At 33.3% G+C, this 24,097-nt stretch overlaps 1 protein-coding gene and 1 pseudogene across 2 annotated transcripts; one reads left to right on the top strand and one right to left on the bottom strand.

Moving 5' to 3' along the window:
* Positions 1–5,023: 5,023 nt before the first annotated feature.
* On the bottom strand, positions 5,024–9,128 carry LOC120120904 (annotated as a pseudogene).
* An 826-nt stretch (positions 9,129–9,954) lies between these two features.
* Positions 9,955–23,869, top strand: LOC120120836 (cytochrome b5-like). 2 transcript variants are annotated; one of them, XM_039140366.1, is made up of 4 exons: positions 9,955–10,109; positions 12,082–12,148; positions 12,233–12,510; positions 23,859–23,869. In XM_039140366.1, the coding sequence occupies exons 1-3, from the start codon at positions 10,023–10,025 to the stop codon at positions 12,481–12,483; spliced, it is 405 nt and encodes a 134-aa protein (XP_038996297.1). In that variant the 5' UTR covers positions 9,955–10,022; the 3' UTR covers positions 12,484–12,510; positions 23,859–23,869. The 2 variants fall into 2 exon arrangements, with proteins under 2 accessions (XP_038996297.1, XP_038996296.1); XM_039140365.1 differs by lacking the exon at positions 23,859–23,869 and having other exon boundaries at positions 12,233–12,567.
* The last annotated feature ends 228 nt before the right edge of the window (positions 23,870–24,097 follow it).

Here is a 24,097-nt window from a genome sequence, read left to right as displayed (position 1 = left end):
AAAGAGGAATGAAAAAAGAAAAAATAATAGTGTAGAAATTGAAAAGAAAAATAAGATGGAAAGTTGATTTTTATGTTGAAAAAATGTTTAAATATATGTATGAACTTGTGTTTAGTTAAAAGTTATTTATGAATAGTTTGAAATTAATATGAAAAGTTAAAAATAAAGATGATTAATGATGTTCATAAATTATCCCAAAAATGTACAACAAAAAATATGGGAACTGAATTACGAAGGTTTTATCAACCTGGTCGATATTTAGGAAGATGTGGACAATGCTGCCTCTTGTGGCCTTCACCTCTATAGTGGCCATAAAGTTTTGGTATATCTTTCTCTCGTTAGGATCATCTATATCAGTATGAATTCGATTAGATTTAGGTCAACCCTTCAACTTTCTTCGTAATTGTGGATTTGGCAAGCATTCTTCAAAAATTGTTGGTGGCCAATAAGCATCGTTTGGGAGATACTTAAACTCATAAGTGCACATGTTGTGCATAGTATGCAGGCTATAACAATCATCAACATAAGAGTATAGGTTAACATTAACATGCATACATGCAGTAACAGTGTGAGCTCATGGGTATCTAAAAACTTGAGATCGACCGTAATCACACAATCTTCTATTGAGATTACCAGTGTATTTGGCAGAATTCCCACCCTCACGTGGTCGAATAAGTGCTTGGACAACGTAATCAGAATTAAGTCTGGCGAAATTATGAACAAACATTGATGTTGTATGCGTTTGATTTTTGTTCATCGACTTCTCTAAATTTGGAGCCCAATTTTTGCCATCGTTGATCATGGCCTCTATTTGTGCACCTTCGTTTGGAACAAATGTGACAGCTCATTATATGGTTGTTCCCAATTGTCGTACAACATTGTCATTGCTTTTCTTTTCGTCATCTATGACTTGTTGTAAGACAAAATATAATCAAATGTATTCCAGATGGATGACACTATCACTGAAACTGAGATCCTTGGATTTTTTTCGACCAGAAGCTTCACATATGAGCATATGACATGGGAGTCTAAATGCTTGTGGTCTTGTGTCAACGAGCTCAATGTATATATGTATTGGTCATTGAACTTTGTCACTTCCCACAACATCTTCCATTGTAAAAATGAAACTCATATCCTCCACTTGCAATCGACTATATGGTTTATATACCTAATAAAATATGTCTTTAGATTAGACTCCACCACATAGAATTTCATATGGGATTTGATACAATACTCCTTCACTGATAGTTGTACATCCTTTTTAATTTTAAACTAGGACCTGACTAACAACTTCGTTGATCCGAATTTTGAGGTACCCAGTGGGTAACACAAATATTTGGGATGTCAGAAATCTCAGGATTCCTCATAACATCATAATCGCAATTTGTTGATGATAGTGAGGCATTTGAGGTTCAATTATTCAGGTTGAGGGGGTTTTGGTATATGGGCCCAACCCATTGGAGCATTCTATAATCCATGACCCCGTAAAACCATTGCCTTTCAGATTTCACCCTCTTTATCGAAATCTTCTTCCTTAAAAAGAGCATCGACGATTTTAGAGTCATCAAGTGTGTGTCATTGTCTTCCATTATTAGAATGACATTTTCATCATCTTCGTTAAACTCAACAAGACTTTCATCGAATCACCCAACAAGGTTATCATTTACACCACTATTTTCATGCGATATAGATGGTCCTGCTACTTCAACGACGTGTGCAATTGTTGATGAGATAAGTAGATCTACTGGATTTGTCATTTCAACGTAAATCTCAATCATTTGATTATGTGATGATTGATATTGTTCAACCATAACAGAAACACTGCCATCATCCTTAAGCTGGATTACTCCATATGTAAGTGGAGTCTCTAAGATTATGTATTAGTAACTTAAATATGAAACAGAAGCTCCAAGCTTACTTTCTATTCATTTGGCGATGAGATACATCTACATGGAACATCATGTTTACGAGCCTCTATGATGTAAACACAACACCATCTCTAGTTTGTATAATTTGACCATTAGAATGGACAACTGCAAAAAATTTGTTAATCATTGTTTGAAAAAAATTTATGCTACTTCAATGAAGTTAAAAAAAAGTAAAAGTTTTGTAAAGATTCATATAACATAAGCCAATTCAAAAAAAAAACGAGCTATCATTCAGTGACCATTTAATACATAATGATAGAAACATTTCAGTGATATATCACTTCAATTCAGTGATCTATCTTATCATTCAATGACAGAATCTTTAATGAAAAATGTTCTTTTTTTAAAGACCATTTAATGCACAATGACATCAACTTTTTAGTGATATATCACTTCAGTTCAGTGATATATCATACCATTAAAATGATATTATTGACCACTACTTTAATGAAAACGTTATTGTTCTCATAGATCATTTAATACACCATGAAAAAAACTTTTCAATGCTCAATCACTTCAATTCAGTGATATATTGGACAATTGAATGATGTTTTAACCATACTTAATAATTGATCATACCTATCATAATTCACTATAACTTTTTTAATTTTATATATAACCATGTCTATATTAGACACAAAACATTATTGTTCAAGTTCATATTTCGAAAATTCTCATGGCAACAATTTATTATGATGGAAAATCTTTCACCATCTTTTTCGAATGAGACATTTGACTTTTCGACTTAGCGACAAAAATTTCAAACAAGGTTGGAGTTACTGAAGATTCAACACTTTCTTTACTACAGTTCAGGTTTCCAATCTCTTTGGTTACACAACATTAATCAATGGGTAATTTGAACAATGATGCTGCATTTCGAACAATGATTGATACATACATTACCAATTCGGTGAGTAACGTTGACTTATTTGTTGAGTATCACAAGCAAGTCGAAACTCTTTCCACATAAAAAATAAAATCTCTTGACGTATCTAATAATATAGATGTTGAACTTCAAGAACTTGAACTATTTATATATAGAAGGAAATAATTAAAAAAAAAATAGAGGATATAAGAACTTAACACTTGACGAGTCAACTGACTATGAAGACTAAGATATGTGGGTAACCTAATACTTCTATTGTAATGTAATGTAATGTAATGTAATGTAATTTAATTTAATGTAATGTAGGAGTTAATGTTTCTAATGTAATGTAGGATTTAATGTTCTAATGTAATGTTTGTATTTAATTAAAAAAAGTCTAAACTCAAAATTTAATATTATAATGAAACTCATCACGTCGACATGACGAGTTTCATTCCCAAAAATTTATTTAATAAAACAGTTTAAACTCAAAAAATATTATTATAATGAAACTTGTCACGTCGATTTGATGAGTTCTGAGAAAAATCGATTCAATAAAATATATTTCACATTGGAACTCGTCACCTCGAAAGGACGAGTTCCACGAAGACTATAACAAATATGGTAGATCCCAAACAAGAGTTATTTATGCCTAATGGGCTAATTTTTATACCCGATAACTGTATTGGGCAAAGAAAAAAACCAATCAACATGCCACTTGGCCCAATTTCAATCAATCCATTTTTGTGTGTCTTAATTAGGGATGGGCATGGGACTTGACCCCGACGGGTTCCGGCCCGGCCCGATCTGGTCGGGATTTTTAAAAAAATTGGGTTCGGGTCGGATTTTTTAAATGTGGTGTTCGGGTTGGGTCGGATTCGGGTTTAGGGTGAAAAATACCCAACCCGAGAAAAATATAATGATACCTTATATATTTAGGAATAATTACAATAATACCCCTCTATATATTATTTTTTCAATTAAACCATTGTTTTTATTGAATAAAAATAATATTTTTATTATTATTTCGGGTCGGGTTCGGATTTTATTTCAAAAATTCGGGTCGGGTCGGAGTTTGGGTGGAGGAGTCATTGTTCTCGGGTCGGGTGGACCAAAAACCCGACCCATGCCCATCCATAGTCTTAATATACCTTTTCTTTGAATTCTCTAAGAACATTAATTAATCAATATCACAATTATTTATTATTATCATTGTTATTAATATTGTTTTCTATTTCATATTTATAAAATATATATTTTAAAAAGAAGATCTACATCATTTTTAAAATTTAAGAAAATATTATTTTCCGTTATGACAACTAATAAGAATCGTATCTTATTAGTTATTTATGATAAAAAAAATATAATTCATAATTGTTTTCTCTTCATTCTTTGTAAATTTAAGACAATATTTGTTATTACAATAATTAATGAGATAATCTCTTAATTTAATGAACTGTTATTTTCTTTATTATCTGTAATATAGATATACCGTTTTTAAAATTGAATGACTTTTTAAAGAAATTTGAACAATCAATATAAATATTTTATTTTCTCGCGAATGATTCATATTTATTTCAAGAAATTATAGATTATATTTCAATTTTTTTAAAAAAAAAATCGAGATAACTTATAATTTTTTAAGGTATTGATTTTTTTTATAAGACCATCTTTTCCACATGTACCGCCCCCATTGGCCATTGCGTTGGTCTTGCGAACATAACACAGATCATTCTGTTGGCAGATAACAACTCTAGCGCTTCTTGAATATGTATGGCCCCTATCAACAAACAAATCCGGACGAGGGTTCACTACACTTTTTGCTGCATCGTCCTCTACAATAACTGATTCCCAGCCCTTCTAGTGCTCGACAACCATCTTAAAAATTTAAGACTTTACATCCATGAATGCCCGAGCTTCTGCCAATTCTGGATCATTTTGAATCCAATCAAGTGGAGTGAAACTACAATTACCCAACATAAAGTACTCAAATGCTCAATTTATGTATTTACATATCAGCTATTTTGTTTATTTAACATTTGGTTGTAATAATTTAGATTATATAAATTTTGAAATGTTTTGAATGTGGCGGATAACTTTGGACTTGGTAGGGGAAGTTATAAGTTTTGAAAGATTAGAAAGGAAAAGGGGGGGGGGGGGTAAACGGCATTGTCAAGTAATTCACATGGAACATGAAATGACCGTATCAAAATATTGTTACGCCCTCCGCAACGTCACATGACTCGTAAATAATTGCATCAAATCTGAGTCAAAGATGCAGACCGCAGTCTAGCAAGCCATTATTGCTCTTCCAAATAAACCACCTTGTCATCCAGTATTTAACTTTTAGACCTAAGCTTCAAGGCTTTACAAAGGTACCGTAAGTAAGTTAATCGTCGTCCTTACTGGATGGAATGTCAAAGTTTACATGTATAGAGATGCTTGATCAGGAATCCTGCAACCTGTACATTGTAATTTCCTACTGAAGATTCAAGTAATACTTCGCGCTGAATTTGTTGTTTATGTTCCGATGTGTTGGCGTCAACTCATACGGACTGAGAAACAGCCTGATTGGAATAGATTCACCTTCAATGCCAAGCACGACTGTCAGCGCTATGCTTTAGGAAAATGGTGTGTATGCATTTATCAAAACTGAACATTTCAGCCCAAATTAACATCCGTTAAAGAATACAAGTACAGTCAATTATATATAAGCTAGTTGTATCTGACAACTGTCTCATCAGCTCTTAGAAAAAGACGACGTTTCTTAAGAACATACCTCTGACTGGAGCACCATCCATCAACTCATATTTAGCTAGGGTCTCTGTTTCAACGTGGGTATTTGCTCCTGATCCTGTTGACTCTCGACGCCTTATCTCAAGATCCATATTCTTAATCTTGATTCTCACAAGAAGAAAATATAATATCTTTCAGATGATACCTGCAATTTCAATTTCAATTCCGATGAGCCAAGCCCTAAACCAGTGCTGACATTAGCCAACCTATTATATCAGGCTTGAGCAACCATAGATGTTCAACTTACTTGCTTTTATTGTACTCAAATTCGATGTGGAGGCAATCTTCAATTCCAACTTCCATCTGTAGAAGAAGGTTGATATTTGTTAAAAATTAAAAATTATGAATGAAGTCAGTGGTGGGCAATTCAATAGCAAATGGTGAAATGATCGATGTAATGTTCATAAAAATCAATTTAGATACCAGTCAAACTACTATGCAATGCAATCACCATAAAAGTATTCAAATAAATGCACTAACCTTGATGCTATTGTTGATTGATGGAAGTGGAGAATAATTGCGAACCTGATACACATAAACCAAGCAAAAGTTAAGTTGCTAAGACCACATAACCGATAACTTCTATATGGCCATATAGATTGATGCTGACTTTCCCGAATATGAGTACTATATGTTTTTTTTTGGGGGGGGGGGGGTGTTAAGCACTCCAATCTTCACATAAGAAAGCATTGAAGTTCTGCCTTTAGCAGCACACATGAGATTTAGTATGTGCTTACTTGCATATTAATGTTAGTACAGATGAGAATGAGATGCCACGGTATGCTAGGCAAAAGAGAAAGAACGATGCGCTGTGTTTTAAAAGGCGTGAGGCGCTCCAAGGCGATTAGCTACCCGAGAGCCTCAATTTTTTGAGGCGCTTTGAGGCGAGAGATTCACGTACGCGAGGCGCTTAATTTTACAAAACATTTGTAAATATTTTATAACCATACCTCAAACACAAAACAACTTAATAAGCAAAAACACCAAGTAGCATAGGTCATATTGTATCTCAAAAAGACAAATAAAAACATCATCAATAATCAAAATGCCTAAAACTTGTCTTCATCATCATCGTCATCAACATCAATGAAGCGGATTATATATCTAAATTCTAAACAGATTACCTAACAATTAAACATATTATAGATAAACAATTAAACAGATTACCTTAACAAAATAACAAGTAAGCAGATCACCTTAACAATGAAGCGGATTATATATCTACAGCTATGATAACCGATAAAGAAAGCTTGTGTCTTCCAATATATAAACAATTAAACAAATTACATTGAAGATGAAGCAATTAAACAAATTACAGTGAAGTAAATTAACCATGTAGGAGTGGAGGGGAAAAGAAAAGCAGATTGTACATACACTACAGTGATACAAATTTTAAAATTAAGACTTACCTTAATGGAGAAAATCGAGAAAGGAGATAGGAGAAACTGAGAAAGGAGTCTGCTTTCAACTTCAACGTAGAACAATCGCTGAATTAAGCATGAATGGAGGAGGGAGAGAAAATTTTAGGAGGGAAAAGAAGCTCCAGGGTATGCATCGGAGAAACTAGAGAGCTTGGATCATGATTTATAGACATACAGTAATTAAAAAATTGGACGTTAGAAGGTCAAGAGACAGTTCAAAGTTCCAGGAATACATTAATGTAAGTAATTGGAATTTAAAAGGTCTGACTGTTGGAAGAAAATCGAGCCTAGACTCAAAATTTAAAAATGGGTCATTGTACGTGAATCGCTAAAAGCATCGCCTCGTCGCCTCTCGCCGCCTCCGACGACTGAATCGCCGCCTCATGTACTCGCCGCCGCCTTGGTGGTCGGAGGCTTTTTTCTAAACGCCTCGCCTCGCCTAGCGCCTCATGCGCGCTTTTTAAAACTATGCGAAAGAAAAAGTCGAAGAGAAAAGAATTGAAGTGGGTGCTTTTTACCATAACGTCCTGGTATTCCACTATGCTTCCACCATAATTACGGCTAACTGTTACTTTCAGGACATACCTGATGAAAGCAAATAGTCAAACAATTATAGGATGAGTTTTCACACTATAAACCCAAATCACCAGCCTCATCATCAGACAAACAAAACTAAAAACCCTTTCATAATTTCAAAATTAGATCTTTAAATGACATATCAGAGTAATTTATAATCTTTATTAAAATAGGTACCCAAAACTATCATGATAAGAAATTGATTTATAATCCTCAAAGATACATAGCAAACAAACTTTTAGTTATCAAGGAACCATTCCATTCAAATTGACAAGAAAAATGAACAAAAGTTTATTTTCAAAGAGTTTAAGCAGTGATGAGTAGCGAACCTGAGCCGCACATTCACGGCATTTCAACAGTAGAAAATTCAAAAGGGTAAGTTTTTCTTTCATATATTTCCCCAGGGACATCCAACTCGCGTACTGCAAATATTAGGAATATACAGAATGTAAGCAAAAGAGATAAGGTATAGAAAGAAGCAATAAAAAACCAATCAGCAGTCTACAAGAACTTATTATCCGCGAAATAAATTTCATGTGCATTTTGAGCCTCTTAAAGAGTGAAAAATTATGTGAATATCATAAACTGCAAAGCATAAATTTGAACTCTTAAGCTCTTATTTTCAACCCCATCCATGCCACATGCAATTAATGTAAATAATTCCTGAAGTCGCTTAAAGAACATCTAAACAATTTCCAGGCAAAGCGAACAAAAGGTCAACCAGACTACAATACTCACCTAGAGAGGTGAAGTAGTAAAAGTTGCCTCTGTCAAAATACATCTCTGAAAAAGCAAAATCAAAGTTCACGTTAATTCATTTCATCAAGAAACAACAACACCCTTAAATGTTCAACCTTATTCTTTCTACCACATCAGAATGATATTTAAAACTTGGAGCAACACAGTGAACAAGGGGCAAGGACCGACCTATTTGACAAAGGAGCTCAACCTTCACACCGTTATGTTCATTTTTCTTCCCTTTAAGTGGTTCTACGGAAATCTGAAGACAAAAGGATAGGAAAATCATAAAAAAATTTAAGATCGATAACAGTTTATTTTGAAGCTATAAATACAAAACTTAATTACTATGCGCCTCGATCTGCTTGAAATAAATACCTTGCCAGCAATATTTCCTTGACTTCGGAAAAGCGGTACGAAAATAGACTGATTAAGATCGGAAATTGCGATGAGAATCGAAAACCCTAGACAGCAGCGACAAATCCGAGGTTGGAGAGGAAGGAAACTCACCAACTTTGGAGTTTTGGACAGCTGGGAAACGGAAGCAAAGATTGGTTTCCACCGGTACCAAACTCGTAGTCGCCGTCGCCACAAAACTAAAGAACATGGGCCTAATGTTTCCAGACTTGAGTGGTCCAATTCACAACTTAACTGATTAAAATAAATTGCTTTGAGTTATTACAAGTAAAATAATTTACCCCTTTTCAATGCTTGGTGAATTTTTAACTTAACAAAATAATTTATTAAAAATTTAGTTAATAATATTATATTCCCCAACTGTACATCACTCCTCCGACTATACATTCTTGCCAATTAAACTAACTATCCAATCCTAGTAAGCAGTAATATGGCAAATAATCTTATATTTCAAGAAATACAGTTTTAAAAATAATTTTACATTTTATAAATTAAACGCATCTTAAAATTAATGAATTACTACTTTGTAACATCCTTTTACTTTTAAGGTAATTATATATACACGGTTAACGAAAATAAATAATTTCACAAATAAAAGTTACCGATAGACTTTAGTAATTAAAAAAATCTCTCTAGAGGTCATAGATTTAAATAGATATGTTTGCGAGTACATGTGTGTTATCAATAAGTAAAAAAAAATATAAACAAATATTATCTTGTAATATTCTCAAATTATTCAAGAAAATCATAAATAAATACATGTGTTATTTTTTATTAATTTTATTTTTTATATACACATATCAACATCTTATACGGGTTGTGAAAAATTTTATCCTATAAATAATGTATTGAATAAATATTCTTACTTTTAAGTGTAATTAATAAAATATTAATGTAAAATTTAACTGATCACAGACGTTAAGTAAGATTTATGTGAAGTTCAACATTAATTTAATTAAATTTATCACGAGAATAAAAGAAGTCATTACGAAAATGAAACAACACATAAATTCAGGACTAAATTTAAAATAAATGAAGTAATGGGGAGGAAATGAAAATATATTGTGGAAGAGACAACAGTACCCTCATTGAACTATAGTATGTTGGAGGATTAGCTTAAACCTTTTTCTCTCTTTTTATTTGGAGGCTTTTGGAGTCTTTAGTTTTACAGAGCATTAGTTTTTATTTGTTTTTGGTGGCTTTCTTTGCGGGTGCTTCAGGTCTAACCGGCGGTGGGATTTTGAAATTTTGGTGTTTTCTTTTGATTGACAGTGCTGAAGAATGGCTTCAGAACCAAAGGTGCACACTTTCGAGGAGGTTGCAGTCCACAACAAAACCAAAGATTGTTGGCTGATTATTTCCGGGAAGGTCAGATCTTACCCTCTCTCTTCTAATCTCATTAGAAGGATGATTTACTTCCTTTTTCCTATTTTGAACTATTTTTATCTGGGTTGATTTCACCTTCGATTGTGTGTTTCATTGGGTTGGGTATGGGTATTTGTCCAAATCAAAATTTTTCCATGCATTCGGATTCGGAGGATACATATACCCATATCAGACAATGTGACATGGAAGAAAATTAAATAATTTTTCACTTTTTGGATGGACAGGTAGACAGAATTGAATAATTGTTTATTATATTCATTTTAGTAGTTGAAGTTTGGTTTTTATATACATACTATTAATGAATCTTTTAGTTTAATGCTCAGTTTTGAAAATCGGATTGGATCGGCCGGTTCAATCGGTAACCGTTGCTTAGTCCGGTTTAATCTAAACCGGTTGAATCGCTATTAGTGAACCGGCCAGAATTGCTAAACCGTTCGAACCAGACCGGCTTAAACCGGGAAAAATCGGGATTTTTGTTTTTTTTAAAAAAAAAAATAAACCAAACAACGTCGTTTGTTAAACGAGCCAAGTCGAACTTGAGTATTGCTGAGCTCGACTCGAACTTGAAAACTTTAAAAGTAAGCTCAACTCAACTCAAACTTACAAGCTAAAAATTATCAAGTTCAACTCAAACTCGAAATATAATATTGAAACTTGAACTCAAAAAGGCTTGAACTCAAAAAAAAATTAGAAGCTCGATTGAAGTCTAAAATTCGAGCTTGATTGAAGTGAAAGAATAGCTCACTCAATACTCACCAAAAGGCTCCATGATTTTGAATGCCAAATTACCTCTATTATTTATAGAAGTTAGTTGTGGTGCGCTTCTATATTTCTTAGCATTGTGAGATTGTTTTGTTCTCATATTTTTACTCTTTAGACTTTTGGGAAGCTCTTCTATGTTTCTTAGCCATGTGAGATTGTTTTTTAAAAAAAATTAAACCAAACAATATCATTTTGTTATGATTTTTTTAACCCCAAATTTATTTTTTAATTATAGTTATATAATTATATTTATTATTTAATATGTTTTACCTTAAATATTATGTTGTTGTTAATTTGAATCATTTTGTTTCACTTGATTTTATGTTTTTTAACTTATATATGTTATGACTTGCTTTGAATACGACTTGTGTAATAAAAAATTATTTTTTATTAAATATTTTTGGTATTTTTATTTAATTTTTTAAATAATTATGATGTCGCCCGGTTCTTCCGACCGGTCGGACCGGTTCGACCGGTTGAACCAGTGAACCGGTAGCATGATCGGTTCGCTAACCGGTCCGATTCTGAAAACCATGGTTTAATGTGTTTGTAAGTACCTGTCTAGCTCAGTTGGTAGAGCACAAGTTTTTTAATCTTGTGGTCGTGGGATCGAGTCCATTTATAATGAAGGTCTCTCACGGAAGCTGTTCTCAACCTGACTTTGGGCAGCTTAGTACCTTTTTAGTTTAATGTGTTTGTGTTCTTCAACTCTTGAAGCGATAGACGATGGAAGATTTTATGTTAGCAGACCTTCTTTAAATTTTTTAGAATAGGTGAATTTATAAAATTTAGGGCTAGGATAGATTACCAATATAAAATATCTAAAATATATGCCCTTTTTTGTCTATCCTTGCTTGAAGTCATTCGTACTATTGTGCATGCCAGATGCTTGTTATTTGGAAGAACAGCGATCAATGATGTCATTTAGTTTTTATCATCTGAAAACATTAGTACTACCCGTAACTGATTTACTCTGAATAAAAAATTCGATTCTCGTAAATTGCATATCAACTTTTTACTGTATATCAAACAATCATTAGAATTGTCTGATCTTCTCTCAGCTGTAGAAAGAACCTTAAGTTGAACTAATATGTTTCTCCTTCAAGGTTCCCAAGTCCTTGGATGAATATTTCAAGAACAATGTATTTGGAGTTAAAACTGTTGTTCATGATCTAGATTTCTCTCTATGAAGGTGTATGATGTAATTCCATTCATGGAAGATCATCCTGGAGGTGATGAAGTTTTGCTGTCAGCAACAGGTAAATTCATGCGATATAGATTTTGTGTTTGGTTCTTTAAGTAATTAAGCCTGTATTCGGTACCATGCCCCACTAATTTGACAGGGAAGGATGCCACTAATGATTTTGAAGATGTGGGACACAGTGATTCCGCAAGAGAAATGATGGAGAAATACTACATAGGCGAGATCGATTCAAAAACCGTCCCGGCAAAGCGCACCTACATTCCACCGCAGCAAGCACCTTACAACCCCGATAAGACCCCCGAGTTTGTGATTAAGATCCTACAATTTCTCGTTCCCCTCTTGATTCTGGACTTGGCTATTGTGGTACGTCACTACACTAAGAAAGAGTAGCTGACTACTACCACACAGGGCAGAAGTGTGTTTCATCTGTTAGTTGAAAAAGGACAGTCATATGTTTTGTTTGATTTTCCATTTTAGCATTTGCCAAACTAAAAACTAGTTCATAACGTGGTCCATTGTGGAGACGATACTATATGGAGCATATCATCTTTGAGCCCTCCCAGGGAGAGAAGACAATGTTTAGTATTGTTGGAATTAATTTAAAAGCAGAAGCATGATTTTTCTTATCGCTTACTTCTTTACCAGCTCATAGCAGATTTGTCAGAGGTACAAGGCACACTGCGTTTTTGGGAAATAGTGTTCCCGCTAAACACATTTAGGAAAATGCAGGACATGAGAGATTACCTTAGGGATTAAGTCATCTGTTATTTGCTATGATGTACGTACAACTCATTGAGTTTTATGAATAATATTATTTTATTAAAATTTGTCATACTCACACGACGAGTTTAGAATGATTTAATATTTTAATTTAATTTATTAGAACTCGTATGAGTTAAAAAAATATTCTTTTATTGTTATTGAATTTTTTATATTTTTTCAATATTTTTAAAAACTAAGAGGAACTCATCTTTAATATAATTATAAATGCAGCAGATTTCCAAGTAACTTGTGCCTTAATAACAATACGCAGATTTCCAACTTTTCTTGCATCAATGGTTCATTAATGCAATAATCAATGCAGTAGATTATTGCACATTAGGTAACTACATGCAGAGTTCCAATCTTTTAATTTAGTTTTATTGAAACATTTACTATGGTAGACATACGTGTAGCCATTGATGCCTGAGTCAATTGGAAATCCGCTACATTAATTGTTTTTGTTATATTAATGATGAGTTTCTTGTGATTTATAAAAAATATTAAAAATTTATAATAAAAAAAATCATCAAGGGTAGAAACATTAATTCTTTTTAGAACTTGTCTTGCTGTACGACGAGTTCTAATAAATTAAATTAGAAAATTAAAAATATTTGGTCTGTGGGCCCACACACTATGGGTCAATAAAAATGATCTTAAGAAAAGATTTCAAGTGAACGACGAATTTCAACTCCAATTTAGATTAATTTTTGAGTTGCATAAGTCTAAATAATTATCATCCCATTTATATTGTGTTTTTTTAATTTAAAAATCACACAAAAATCAACAGTAACACCCTTTGCTTTTTATTTACCAAATTAGCACCCTTTTAAATATTTTAATAAAGAGACATGATCCAAGAAAGGCGGGTAGTTCTGCGGTGCGGCGCCTAAAAAACGGCTAATATACGGCGTGACCGGTTAAACAAGTGACCGGTTAAAATTTATACCGGTTATGTTATATTATTTAACCGGAAATATTATAAAGTACAATAACATACTAGGTAGCGCTTATATAATGTAATAGGTAGTGCTTATATTTACCTATTTTATAAGTAAACCGGTATATTTATACCGATAGTATTACAAATTTACCTATTACATTATATTATATTGAAAGTGTCCATACTTTTTATAAAAAAGATCGATACTTCTTTTAAAGTTATGTAATTTATGTTTCAATTTTTTTAATAGTGTTTCATGTTTTCCACCTACAATATTAATTTAATAATTTCATTTGCACAAAAAATTATTTGATTATTTGATATTTTATAAAATATTATTTAGAATTTTTAATTTAATAATAATATATATCGTAACGTAAAAAATAAATCATTAGACGCCTATAATTACTAAATTAAAATCTTAAAACTCACTCAAAAGATAACCTTAAATTAATGTTTTCCACAGTGAAAAAAGTATGGACACTTTTATAAAAAGGATAGACACTTTACAATATAACCACTACCTATTACATTATATAAACGATACATATTACATTATATAAGCGCTACCTATTACATCATATTTTTACCTATTATATTGAAAGTGTCCATACTTTTTATAAAAAGGATCGATACTTCTTTTAAAGTTATGTAATTTATGTTTCAATTTTTTTTAATAGTGTTTCATGTTTTCCACCTACAATATTAATTTAATAATTTCATTTGCACAAAAAATTATTTGATTATTTGATATTTTATAAAATATTATTTAGAATTTTTAATTTAATAATAATATATATCGTAACGTAAAAAATAAATCATTAGACGCCTATAATTACTAAATTAAAATCTTAAAACTCACTCAAAAAGATAACCTTAAATTAATGTTTTCCACAGTGAAAAAAGTATGGACACTTTTATAAAAAGGATAGACACTTTACAATATAACCACTACCTATTACATTATATAAACGATACCTATTACATTATATAAGCGCTACCTATTACATCATATTTTTACCTATTATATTGAAAGTGTCCATACTTTTTATAAAAAGGATCGATACTTCTTTTAAAGTTATGTAATTTATGTTTCAATTTTTTTTAATAGTGTTTCATGTTTTCCACCTACAATATTAATTTAAGGATCGATACCTTATTTTCATGTGCTTTCCTCCGTTCTTTGTATTCTTTACTATCATTCCTTGACTGTGTGATGTAAGGTTCCTTTTCAGCATCACTCATTGAATTCCATTTGGACCTCACATCTTTTTTCACCTAATATTAAACATAAACGTTTCTTAATCAATACATTAACACTAAATACTAATACTACTCAATGTCAATTTCATTTTACATACCGAACCGCTCTGTGTGCCATCTCCCTTCATCCTTTTGTATTCGGCCATACTGTTAACATTTAAAATTTGTAATCAATTTAAAGTTTATCGATACTTTAATCCAATTACAATTTCAACAATAATAACAAAAAGACATTGATACTTACTAGAAGTACATATATCCACCCTTTGGTTGCTTTCGAGTCTCGGCCTCAATTTCAAAGTCATCTGCTCCACCAACAATTTTCCAACCCATTGACTCCATTTTTCCTTCATATATCAGTTTACGCAAATCAAATTATTTTGTTACATACACTTTTCAATATACAAATATAGATAACTACTCTTGTGGTAAAACGGTTTTCTTCAAAAGAATTTGAATGGCCACACCAAAATGTGTCGGCACATTTATACAACCTATAATATCATTTTCTACCTATAATATTTAATAAAAGTATCGACATTTATATTTTTCCTTGAATATCTATTTCTACCTGCAATCGGTCACAAATGCTTCCTTACTCCAAAACCCCAAACAACACATAAAAAACCCTATCGCGATTACTGTAATAATAAAAAATTAGGGTTTCGACAACATACTTTTCGATTCGACTGCAGCAACAAACTAACAAACTTCGCTTTAGAAACGCCTTCTGAAATGCAGCAACAATTACTCTTCGATTTCAAAAACTCGTCCGTTCTATCTTTTTTCAGAGGATATTTAGCTATGGCCTTTATATTTTCATCGGATATGTTATTTATATTTAATCGATACAAATACAAAAGTGTCGATACTTTTATGTCAGGTGTCGATACTTTCGAAAGGATAATTACCTATTTCTTTGAAAGTGTCGATAATTTATTACACGTACTTACGAAAGTATCGACACTTTCAATATATCCGGTATCATTTTACCGGTTTTATCATTTTGATACCGGTTTTATCATATTTTTACCTGTTATATCGTTGTGGATCGATATATTTTTTTAAAGTATCGACACATTATAGGCGCTATAACTGCTTCTCTTTTAAATTCACAAAGTGTAGATCCTTATATAACGTATCGACACTTTTAAATTTACCGGTTTTATCATTTTGTTACCGGTTTTATCATATTTTTACCTGGTATATCGTTTTGGATCGATATATTTTTTAAAAGTATCGACACTTTTTAGGATTTAAAACTGCTTTTAAAGTTATGTAATTTATGTTTCAATTTATTTAATAGTGTTTCATGTTTTCCACCTACAATATTAATTTAATAATTTAATTTACACAAAATTTTATTTGATTGTTTTGATATTTTATAAAATATTATTTAGAATTTAAATTTAACAATATTAACCAAATATAATAATAAATATGTTTTCAACAGTGAAATAAGTATGGACACTTTTATAAAAATGATATATACTTTTTTGAAAGTTATGTCATTTATGTTTCAATTTTTTTAATAGTGTTTCATGTTTTCCACCTACAATATTAATTTAATAATTTCATTTACACAAAAAATTATTTGATTGTTTTGATATTTTATAAAATATTATTTAGATTTTAAATTTAACAATATTAACTAAAGATAATAATAAATATATTTTCACAGTGAAATAAATATGGACACTTTTATAAAAAGGATAGATAATTTACAATATAACAGGTAAAAATATGACAAAACCAGATTCATTATGACAAAACCGGTAAAATTTACTTGATATGTTAAAAGTATGGACACTTTTATAAAAAGGATAGATACTTACCGATAACCAAAGTTTACCGGTTACCAAATTTTTTAATAGTTTTTCATATTTTCTACCTAAAACATTATTAGTTGTCAACATAATAGGTACCGCTAAACCGAATTTATTAAATACATTTTAATGTATCCGGTAATGCTGTATATTAGCCGTATATTAACCCGCCTTTCCTGAGACATTCCCAAGAAAGGCACCTTGTCAACGTGGCCAAAGATGTTTCCTACATTGTCAGTATTTTAGGGGTTTCAGTTGAGGTCACACGTCAATTGGAAGGCACGTCTTAAAAGGGAGTGCCTTACACTGAGTTGGCGAGATGGGCTATTTGATCAAACTGACATCGTTTAATTGAATATCTTTTTTTTTAGTATTGTTTGACTTATATTTTTTGAAGTAGCACTCTTTCAGTTGAGGTAGCGAAATGCGCATCTTCGGGGACGCGCTTTACTTGATTTTACGCTTAATTGGATGTCACGTGTGAAAGGCACATCCTTGGGGAAGCGCCTTCACAGGGTTTTGCTAATTCAATTGCCACGTGTGAAAGGCGCATCCCTGGGGACGCGCCTTTCATTAAATATCTTAAATGTCCATCCGATTTTTCCCCAACTCCTCCTCCTCCTCCCCCTATATAAACCCCCTCAACCCCCTTTATTCTTCACACCAAAATCATATTCTCTTCTATTATATAACTCAAATTCTCCAAATCTTTGAGTTTTAAATTTCTTATTAGTGGTAAAAAATTTATTTTTCAGTTAGTATTTTTTAAATAGTTATTATATTTTATATTAATATAATTATATAAATATTATTTTTTTATTAAAATAATATTTATATAATTATTATTTATTTAAATTTATTAATTAATTATTTTTTGTGCTAATTATTTTTTTTATCTACAGTTATAATGGAAAGTGAAATGCTGCTGCGATTGGATGCTGACCATATCTCCAAACATTTTAGCGATATGGTAATATTTTTTTATAATTAATGTTAATATTTATTGTTATGTTTAATTTAAATTTATTATGAATTTATATTAATTTTAATTTTTTATAATGCATATTATTTAGGATACTGATCGTATTTTAGAGACATTTATTAAAAATCCACGTATACCGACACCGGAACGTATTTTGCCATATTTGGCTTCTGTCGGGTTCGGATATATTGCAATAATTATTAGCGGTTGTAAACTCGAACATGTCCTAATTTCTGCATTGATTGAGAGGTGGAGGCCCGAGACACACACTTTTCACCTTCCATGTGGAGAGGCTACAATTACATTGGAGGATGTCTCTATGCATCTGGGGCTTCCCGTCGACGGAAATATGATGTGTGGTATAGCGGATGGGGATTGGCAGTCAATGTGCATGGATTATCTTGGAGTTGCTCCGTCAGAGTTTAATGGAGGTATAATAGTTTTATCTTGGTTGAAAGCTAATTTTGAGGTTTTAAATGAAAATGCTTCAGATGATCAAGCAAAGACATGTGCTCGAGCATATATTCTACGAATAATTGGAAGAATATTGATGCCCGACAAATCTCGCAACCAGGTGCATTGTATGTGGTTGCGGCATCTGATCGATTTTGATGAAGCTGGAAGATATAGTTGGGGCGTTGCAGTTTTGGCATTTCTCTTTAGAGAAATGTGTCGAGCGACGAATTATAAGAAAACTGATATCGGTGGATGTCTCCTGCTTCTGCAATCATGGGCGTGGTTCCACAAGCCTTTCTTATGCCCGATCGTGAATGAACCATACGTATTTCCCTTATTGTTGAGGTAATTTTCGAACTAAATTTTGATTTAAATATTTTTAATCAAATAGGGTGATATTTAGTTTATATTATATTTCATAGGTGGTCGATGAAAAGAAAGAACCATAGAAGTATATCTAATGGGTTAGAGGAAATTCGTCTACTTATTGATACAAAAGTTGGGTCTGAGGTATGTTTTTACACCTGTTTAAATATTAATATTTTAATTTAAAATGCTAAATATAATTAAAATATTTTATTTATTTGAATTGTATATTTATATATCAGTTTCAATGGATACCTTATGCGAGCGATGAAGTGAAGGCTTGCATCCTACCCCACCTTGGTGGGTCATTAGAGGTTTAGATATCAGTTATACCTCTTATATGTTTTGCTATTATTGAGTGGCATCCAGTTGATCGCGTGCTCCGTCAGTATGGTTGTACGCAATATATTCCTGGAGCACCTAGGAATTTAGACGACGTACATAACATAGATAGACAAGGAAAGAAAGATGTTAACTGGGTGGTGAGACACAAAGATTGGATTACGCTTTGGGAGAACCGGTATGCACAGTTGGCCCCTCGACAATATTACGCTGAAACTGGTCATATGGTTACGGATAACTATATGGACTGGTTTAATGAAAATGGAAAGCCGTTTCTACTTTCGGCGGAAGCACGAGGGGTTAGCATTCCTAGGCACCGAGAAAGACGTCAACCGTCTCAATATCATCGTCCCCCGACGCGTAGACGGAGAGAAGGCGCTATCGGTTCTGCATCAGTCCCACCACAATATCCTTATCCACTGATGCCACAGTGGTACATGCCCAGCCTCCACTTTAGATGCCATCTCCTCAGGGGTATATGCCAAGCCCACCAGTTCATATGTCATCTCCGCAGGGTTACATTCCTAGCCCGTCAGGTTACATGCCTAGCCCGCAAGGTTTTATACCATATGGAGGTGCATATACGGCTATGTTTAATGATCCATCATATGGTTCATATGCATCTTATTTGGCTGGTGGTGCTTCTCCACAGACACCTCAATCTCCATCTGGATCACAGACATCGATGCCAATGTTTCCACAATTTTCATAGTTCCCGCGGAGCAGTGGAATGGTTACTAGCACTCCTTCAGGGTCGTTATTTTATACAGGCCCTTCAGCGTCATCTACGCCAAATGAAGAAAATGCCGATGATGATGACAGTGAAGATGAGGAGACTGAAGAACAAGTTCCACGAAGAAATCCTCCGCGAAATAGACAACCACCACCATGTGGAACTCATTCGAGAAGACGACATCGGTGATCCAGTTGTATTTTAATGTTATTTAAATAGTTATATTTCATAAATTTATGTAATTTGGTTATGTTATTTAAATGTTTCATGGTTGTTACTGCCAATATTTTTAATGTTATTTTTTATTCAAATTTAACATTAAATGTTTAATAAATGTTTTTAAAATACAAATTATAGTATTCGAAATTTAAAATTAAAATACAAATAATATTATTCGAAATTTAAATTTAAAATATAAATTATAGTATTCAAAATTTAACATTAAATTCAACTTAATATTTCAATTGTATTCGAAATTAAAAGTTATATTCCAATTATAGTTCACAGTACTTAAATTGAAATTAAATTTATCCATACATATGATTTTATCATTAACATATATATTAAAACGTATACATTAAAATCAACTTATCACTTCACATTTATTCGTAAAAACATGTCGATGCTCATTCCATACAATTTCAATGTCACAATCAACTTATAACTTCACATTTATTCAATTTATCCATAACATTTTATCTAATTTATTCAAACTTCACATAACGTTTTAATTTAAGTTATGAACTTCAATTTATCTATATGTATAATTTTATCCTTAACTTGATGAACTTCCAAAAGAAGTTAAATTTTGGTTATAATTTACCTGATTTCATCATCCATCTATAGTTCCCTGGGAACGCGCTTTAAAGTTCCCTAAGAAATAGTAGGTATTGACATGAATAGTTCTCGGGGGACATAAGTGACACAATAGGGCAATGATAACATATTCTCTGATAAAATAATGGAAGGCGCCCCCCCGAGAACGCGCCTTCACGGTCCCCTAAAGAATAATAGGTATTGACATGAATAGTTCCTGGGGGACATAAGTGACATAATAGGGCAATGATAACATATTCTCTGACAAAATAATGGAAGGCGCGCCCCCGATAATGCGCCTTCACGGCCCCCTAAGGAATAATAGGTATTGACATGAATAGTTCCCAAGGGACATAAATGACATAATAGGGCAATGATAACATATTCTCTGACAAAATAATGGAACGCGCGCCCCCGGGAACGCGCCTTCACGGTCCCCTAAGGAATAATAGGTATTGACATGAATAGTTCCTAGGGGACATAAGTTACATAATAGGGCAATGATAACATATTCTCTGGCAAAATAATAGAAGGCGCGCCCCCGGGAACGCGCCTTCACGATCCCCTAAGGAATAATAGGTATTGACATGATTAGTTCCCGGGGGACATAAGTGACATAATAGGGCAATGATAACATATTCTCTGATAAAATAATGGAAGGCCCCCCTCGAGAATGCGCCTTCACGTGAATAGTACCCCGGCTATAGAAACTATTATATGTAACGTATTATAAACTTTCAAAACAAACTTCAGTTCACAAGCTTTGAAATTCTCAAACTCTAAATTTCTCAAAAAACTTAATCCTCTATTCTCTGAAAAATGAGTCATCTTTCTGCTGTTGTTTTGTATGATAGAGAAATTAAAGAAGCTGAAGAGAGGGTTGTTTTTGAGTCAGATCATTATATCCCCTTAACCTTGAAGAAAAACATCACTCTTAAGGAGTTAATCACAAAAATTTCGTTAAAGATTCGTGTAGCATGCCGGAGAAGACTATATTCACTTCAGTACAGATTTTCTGCTGAACTTTTTCCGCTCACGTATACATCATTTCAGCTTTCAAATGATGATGATGTTTCTATGATGGTTGATGCTCATATGGGAAGTTCACAATCTCTTATTGAAATGTATGCCACTTTTATTGAGTTTCATGCTTTTCGTGGTCTCTCATATTCCTCTCACTTTGGCATTGTATATCAAGCTGATCTAGTTGATAGCCTGACACAACTGATCTGTAATGATTTCACATCATTAATGGTGGATCCAACACCAGATGCCATGGCATCAAGTTCAGTAGGAAGACATTCATCTGCAACTGCTTATGATCTCAACCCACGTGGTTTCACCAATAATCCATATGGCAACATCTCTTCTACTTTAAGGGGCAGACATTCATCTGCCAATGTTTTCGACTTACATATGGAAATGCCAACGAGACGGCAGTCTATTCACATCCCACATGATACAATGGCCTCAAGTTCAAAGGGAGGACACACAAGCGGGAACTTATTTGACCTCAACATTGGATTATCGGAGGAACCATCATCTCCACCAGAAAAACCTCTTCGGGAGCCAGGTGTAGATGGTGCTGAAACGGGATTATTCGTTGAACCTGACTCACCACAGTTTAACGTATATTCTGATGATGACGAGGATGACGTTCCGATAAATACAACACCAGTCGAACTTCCTGCACATATGTATGGGGATGATTATGATGCAATATATGAGCCTGAATTTCTGGATCTTCCTGATGTTGGCAACTATGGACTTCAATCAACAGTCAATGACGGTGATTTACATATTGGAATGGAGTTCACATCGAAGGAGAAAGCAATGATGGCAATAAAGAGTTACAATATTCGTAACTCAGTTCAGTCCCGAGTTGATCGATCTAACACAGAGAAATATGTATGCTACTGCGTCCAACGTGACAACGGATGTCAATGGATGGTTCGTATATCAAAGTGGAAGAGGAAGAACAACTTATGGGAACTAACCAGATACAACGGTCCTCATACGTGTTGTGCAAGAGGTATAAACCATGATCATCCCAACTTGGACTCCAACATTATTTGCCAAGCAATCATACCCATTATTAAGCAAAGCTCTCATATAGCTGTTGCAGTGTTGATTTCTGCTATACAGTCACAATATGGGTACACCGTCTCATATAAAAGAGCTTGGTTGGCAAAACAGAATGCCATTTGCAAACTTCATGGCGAATGAGATTCATCTTACAACGAGTTGCCCAGTTGGTTTCATGTTGTGCAAAGACTCAATCCCAGGACAATTGTTGAGTTCGAAACTCAACATCATTACGTGAATATCGAGTGGTTCGCGATCGCTGCCAATTCTACTGTGTCTTTTGTACTTACACTCAGTGTATTAATGCAGTCAAGTACTGTAAACCAGTTGTCCAAATTGATGGTACTTTCTTGTATGGGAAATACAAGCAAGTTTTATTATTGGTTGTGGTCCAAGATGGAAACCGCAATATTCTTCTCGCTGCGTTTGCCCTCGTTCAAGGAGAAGACACTGAGTCTTGGGATTTTTTCCTTAAAAATTTATGTTTACATGTTGTCACCAGGGAACGAGTATGCATTATTTCAGACCGAGGAGCCGGGATAAAAGCAGCAATGGACTCTTTGGGTACAATGTATAGACCTCCACATGTTCAACATCGTTATTCTGTCCGTCATATTGCTGTAAACTATTACGGAAAATACAAGAAGAACGATGAACGTCAATTAGTCGTACGGATGGGTATGTTACTTTTCCCCAATTTTTCTATCATTTTCGTATTACTTATTTATACTTCATATTAACTATTACATATTCCTAATGGCTTAGCTTACGAACTCTTACCTCAAAGGTTTGAGTTGATGCTACAAGAGTTATTTGGCAAAAATAAGAAGGGGTGCGAGTACATTATGGACATCACCAAAGAAATGTGGACAAATGCGTATGACGGGGGGTATCGCTATGGTCATATGACAACAAACTTGGTTGAAGCAATAAATTCAACCTTAAAGGGGGCGTGTCATTTACCAGTCATCGCATTGGTCAAAACGGCTTATTTTCGTTTGGGTCAACTCTTTGCAAAGCTCGGTGGACAAGCTCTTACTTGGATGCAAAACGGTAATATTTACCACACAAGACTAGAAGCTGATTTACAGAAAAAAGTGGTTGCATTAAATGGGATGTTGGTTACAAATTTTTCTCGCACCCGTGAATTGTTTCGTGTAACCGAAATGCCACGTCCGTTGCAAGGGATTGAAGTTAACTATTTCAGAGTTAATCTGCATGAGAGGTGGTACGATTGTGGGTTCTTTCAAGCACTCAAATATCCATGCTCTCATGTCATTGCAGCTTGCTCACATTCGTATTTGGACTACAAAAATTATGTTGATCTCGTATACCAACTTTCACAAGTATTCAAGGTATATGAATTTGAGTTTCCGCTCATAGGAAACGAAAGAGACCCAGATAAGATTCAAACTTGGCTTACAATTGTACCA

Source organism: Hibiscus syriacus, unplaced genomic scaffold (assembly GCF_006381635.1).
Source record: "Hibiscus syriacus cultivar Baekdansim isolate YM2019G1 unplaced genomic scaffold, ASM638163v2 tig00110348_pilon, whole genome shotgun sequence".
Classification (NCBI taxonomy): domain Eukaryota; kingdom Viridiplantae; phylum Streptophyta; class Magnoliopsida; order Malvales; family Malvaceae; genus Hibiscus; species Hibiscus syriacus.
Note: the sequence above shows the minus strand (reverse complement) of the source record. Positions and strands in the feature narration are given on the sequence as shown.

Coding starts and splice junctions, on each gene's coding strand:
- LOC120120836 (XM_039140366.1), top strand. CDS start 10,023: ATGGCTTCAGAACCAAAGGTGCACACTTTCGAGGAGGTTGCAGTCCAC. Junction 10,110..12,081: donor GGCTGATTATTTCCGGGAAG/GTCAGATCTTAC, acceptor CTCTCTATGAAG/GTGTATGATGTAATTCCATT. Junction 12,149..12,232: donor AGTTTTGCTGTCAGCAACAG/GTAAATTCATGC, acceptor CTAATTTGACAG/GGAAGGATGCCACTAATGAT.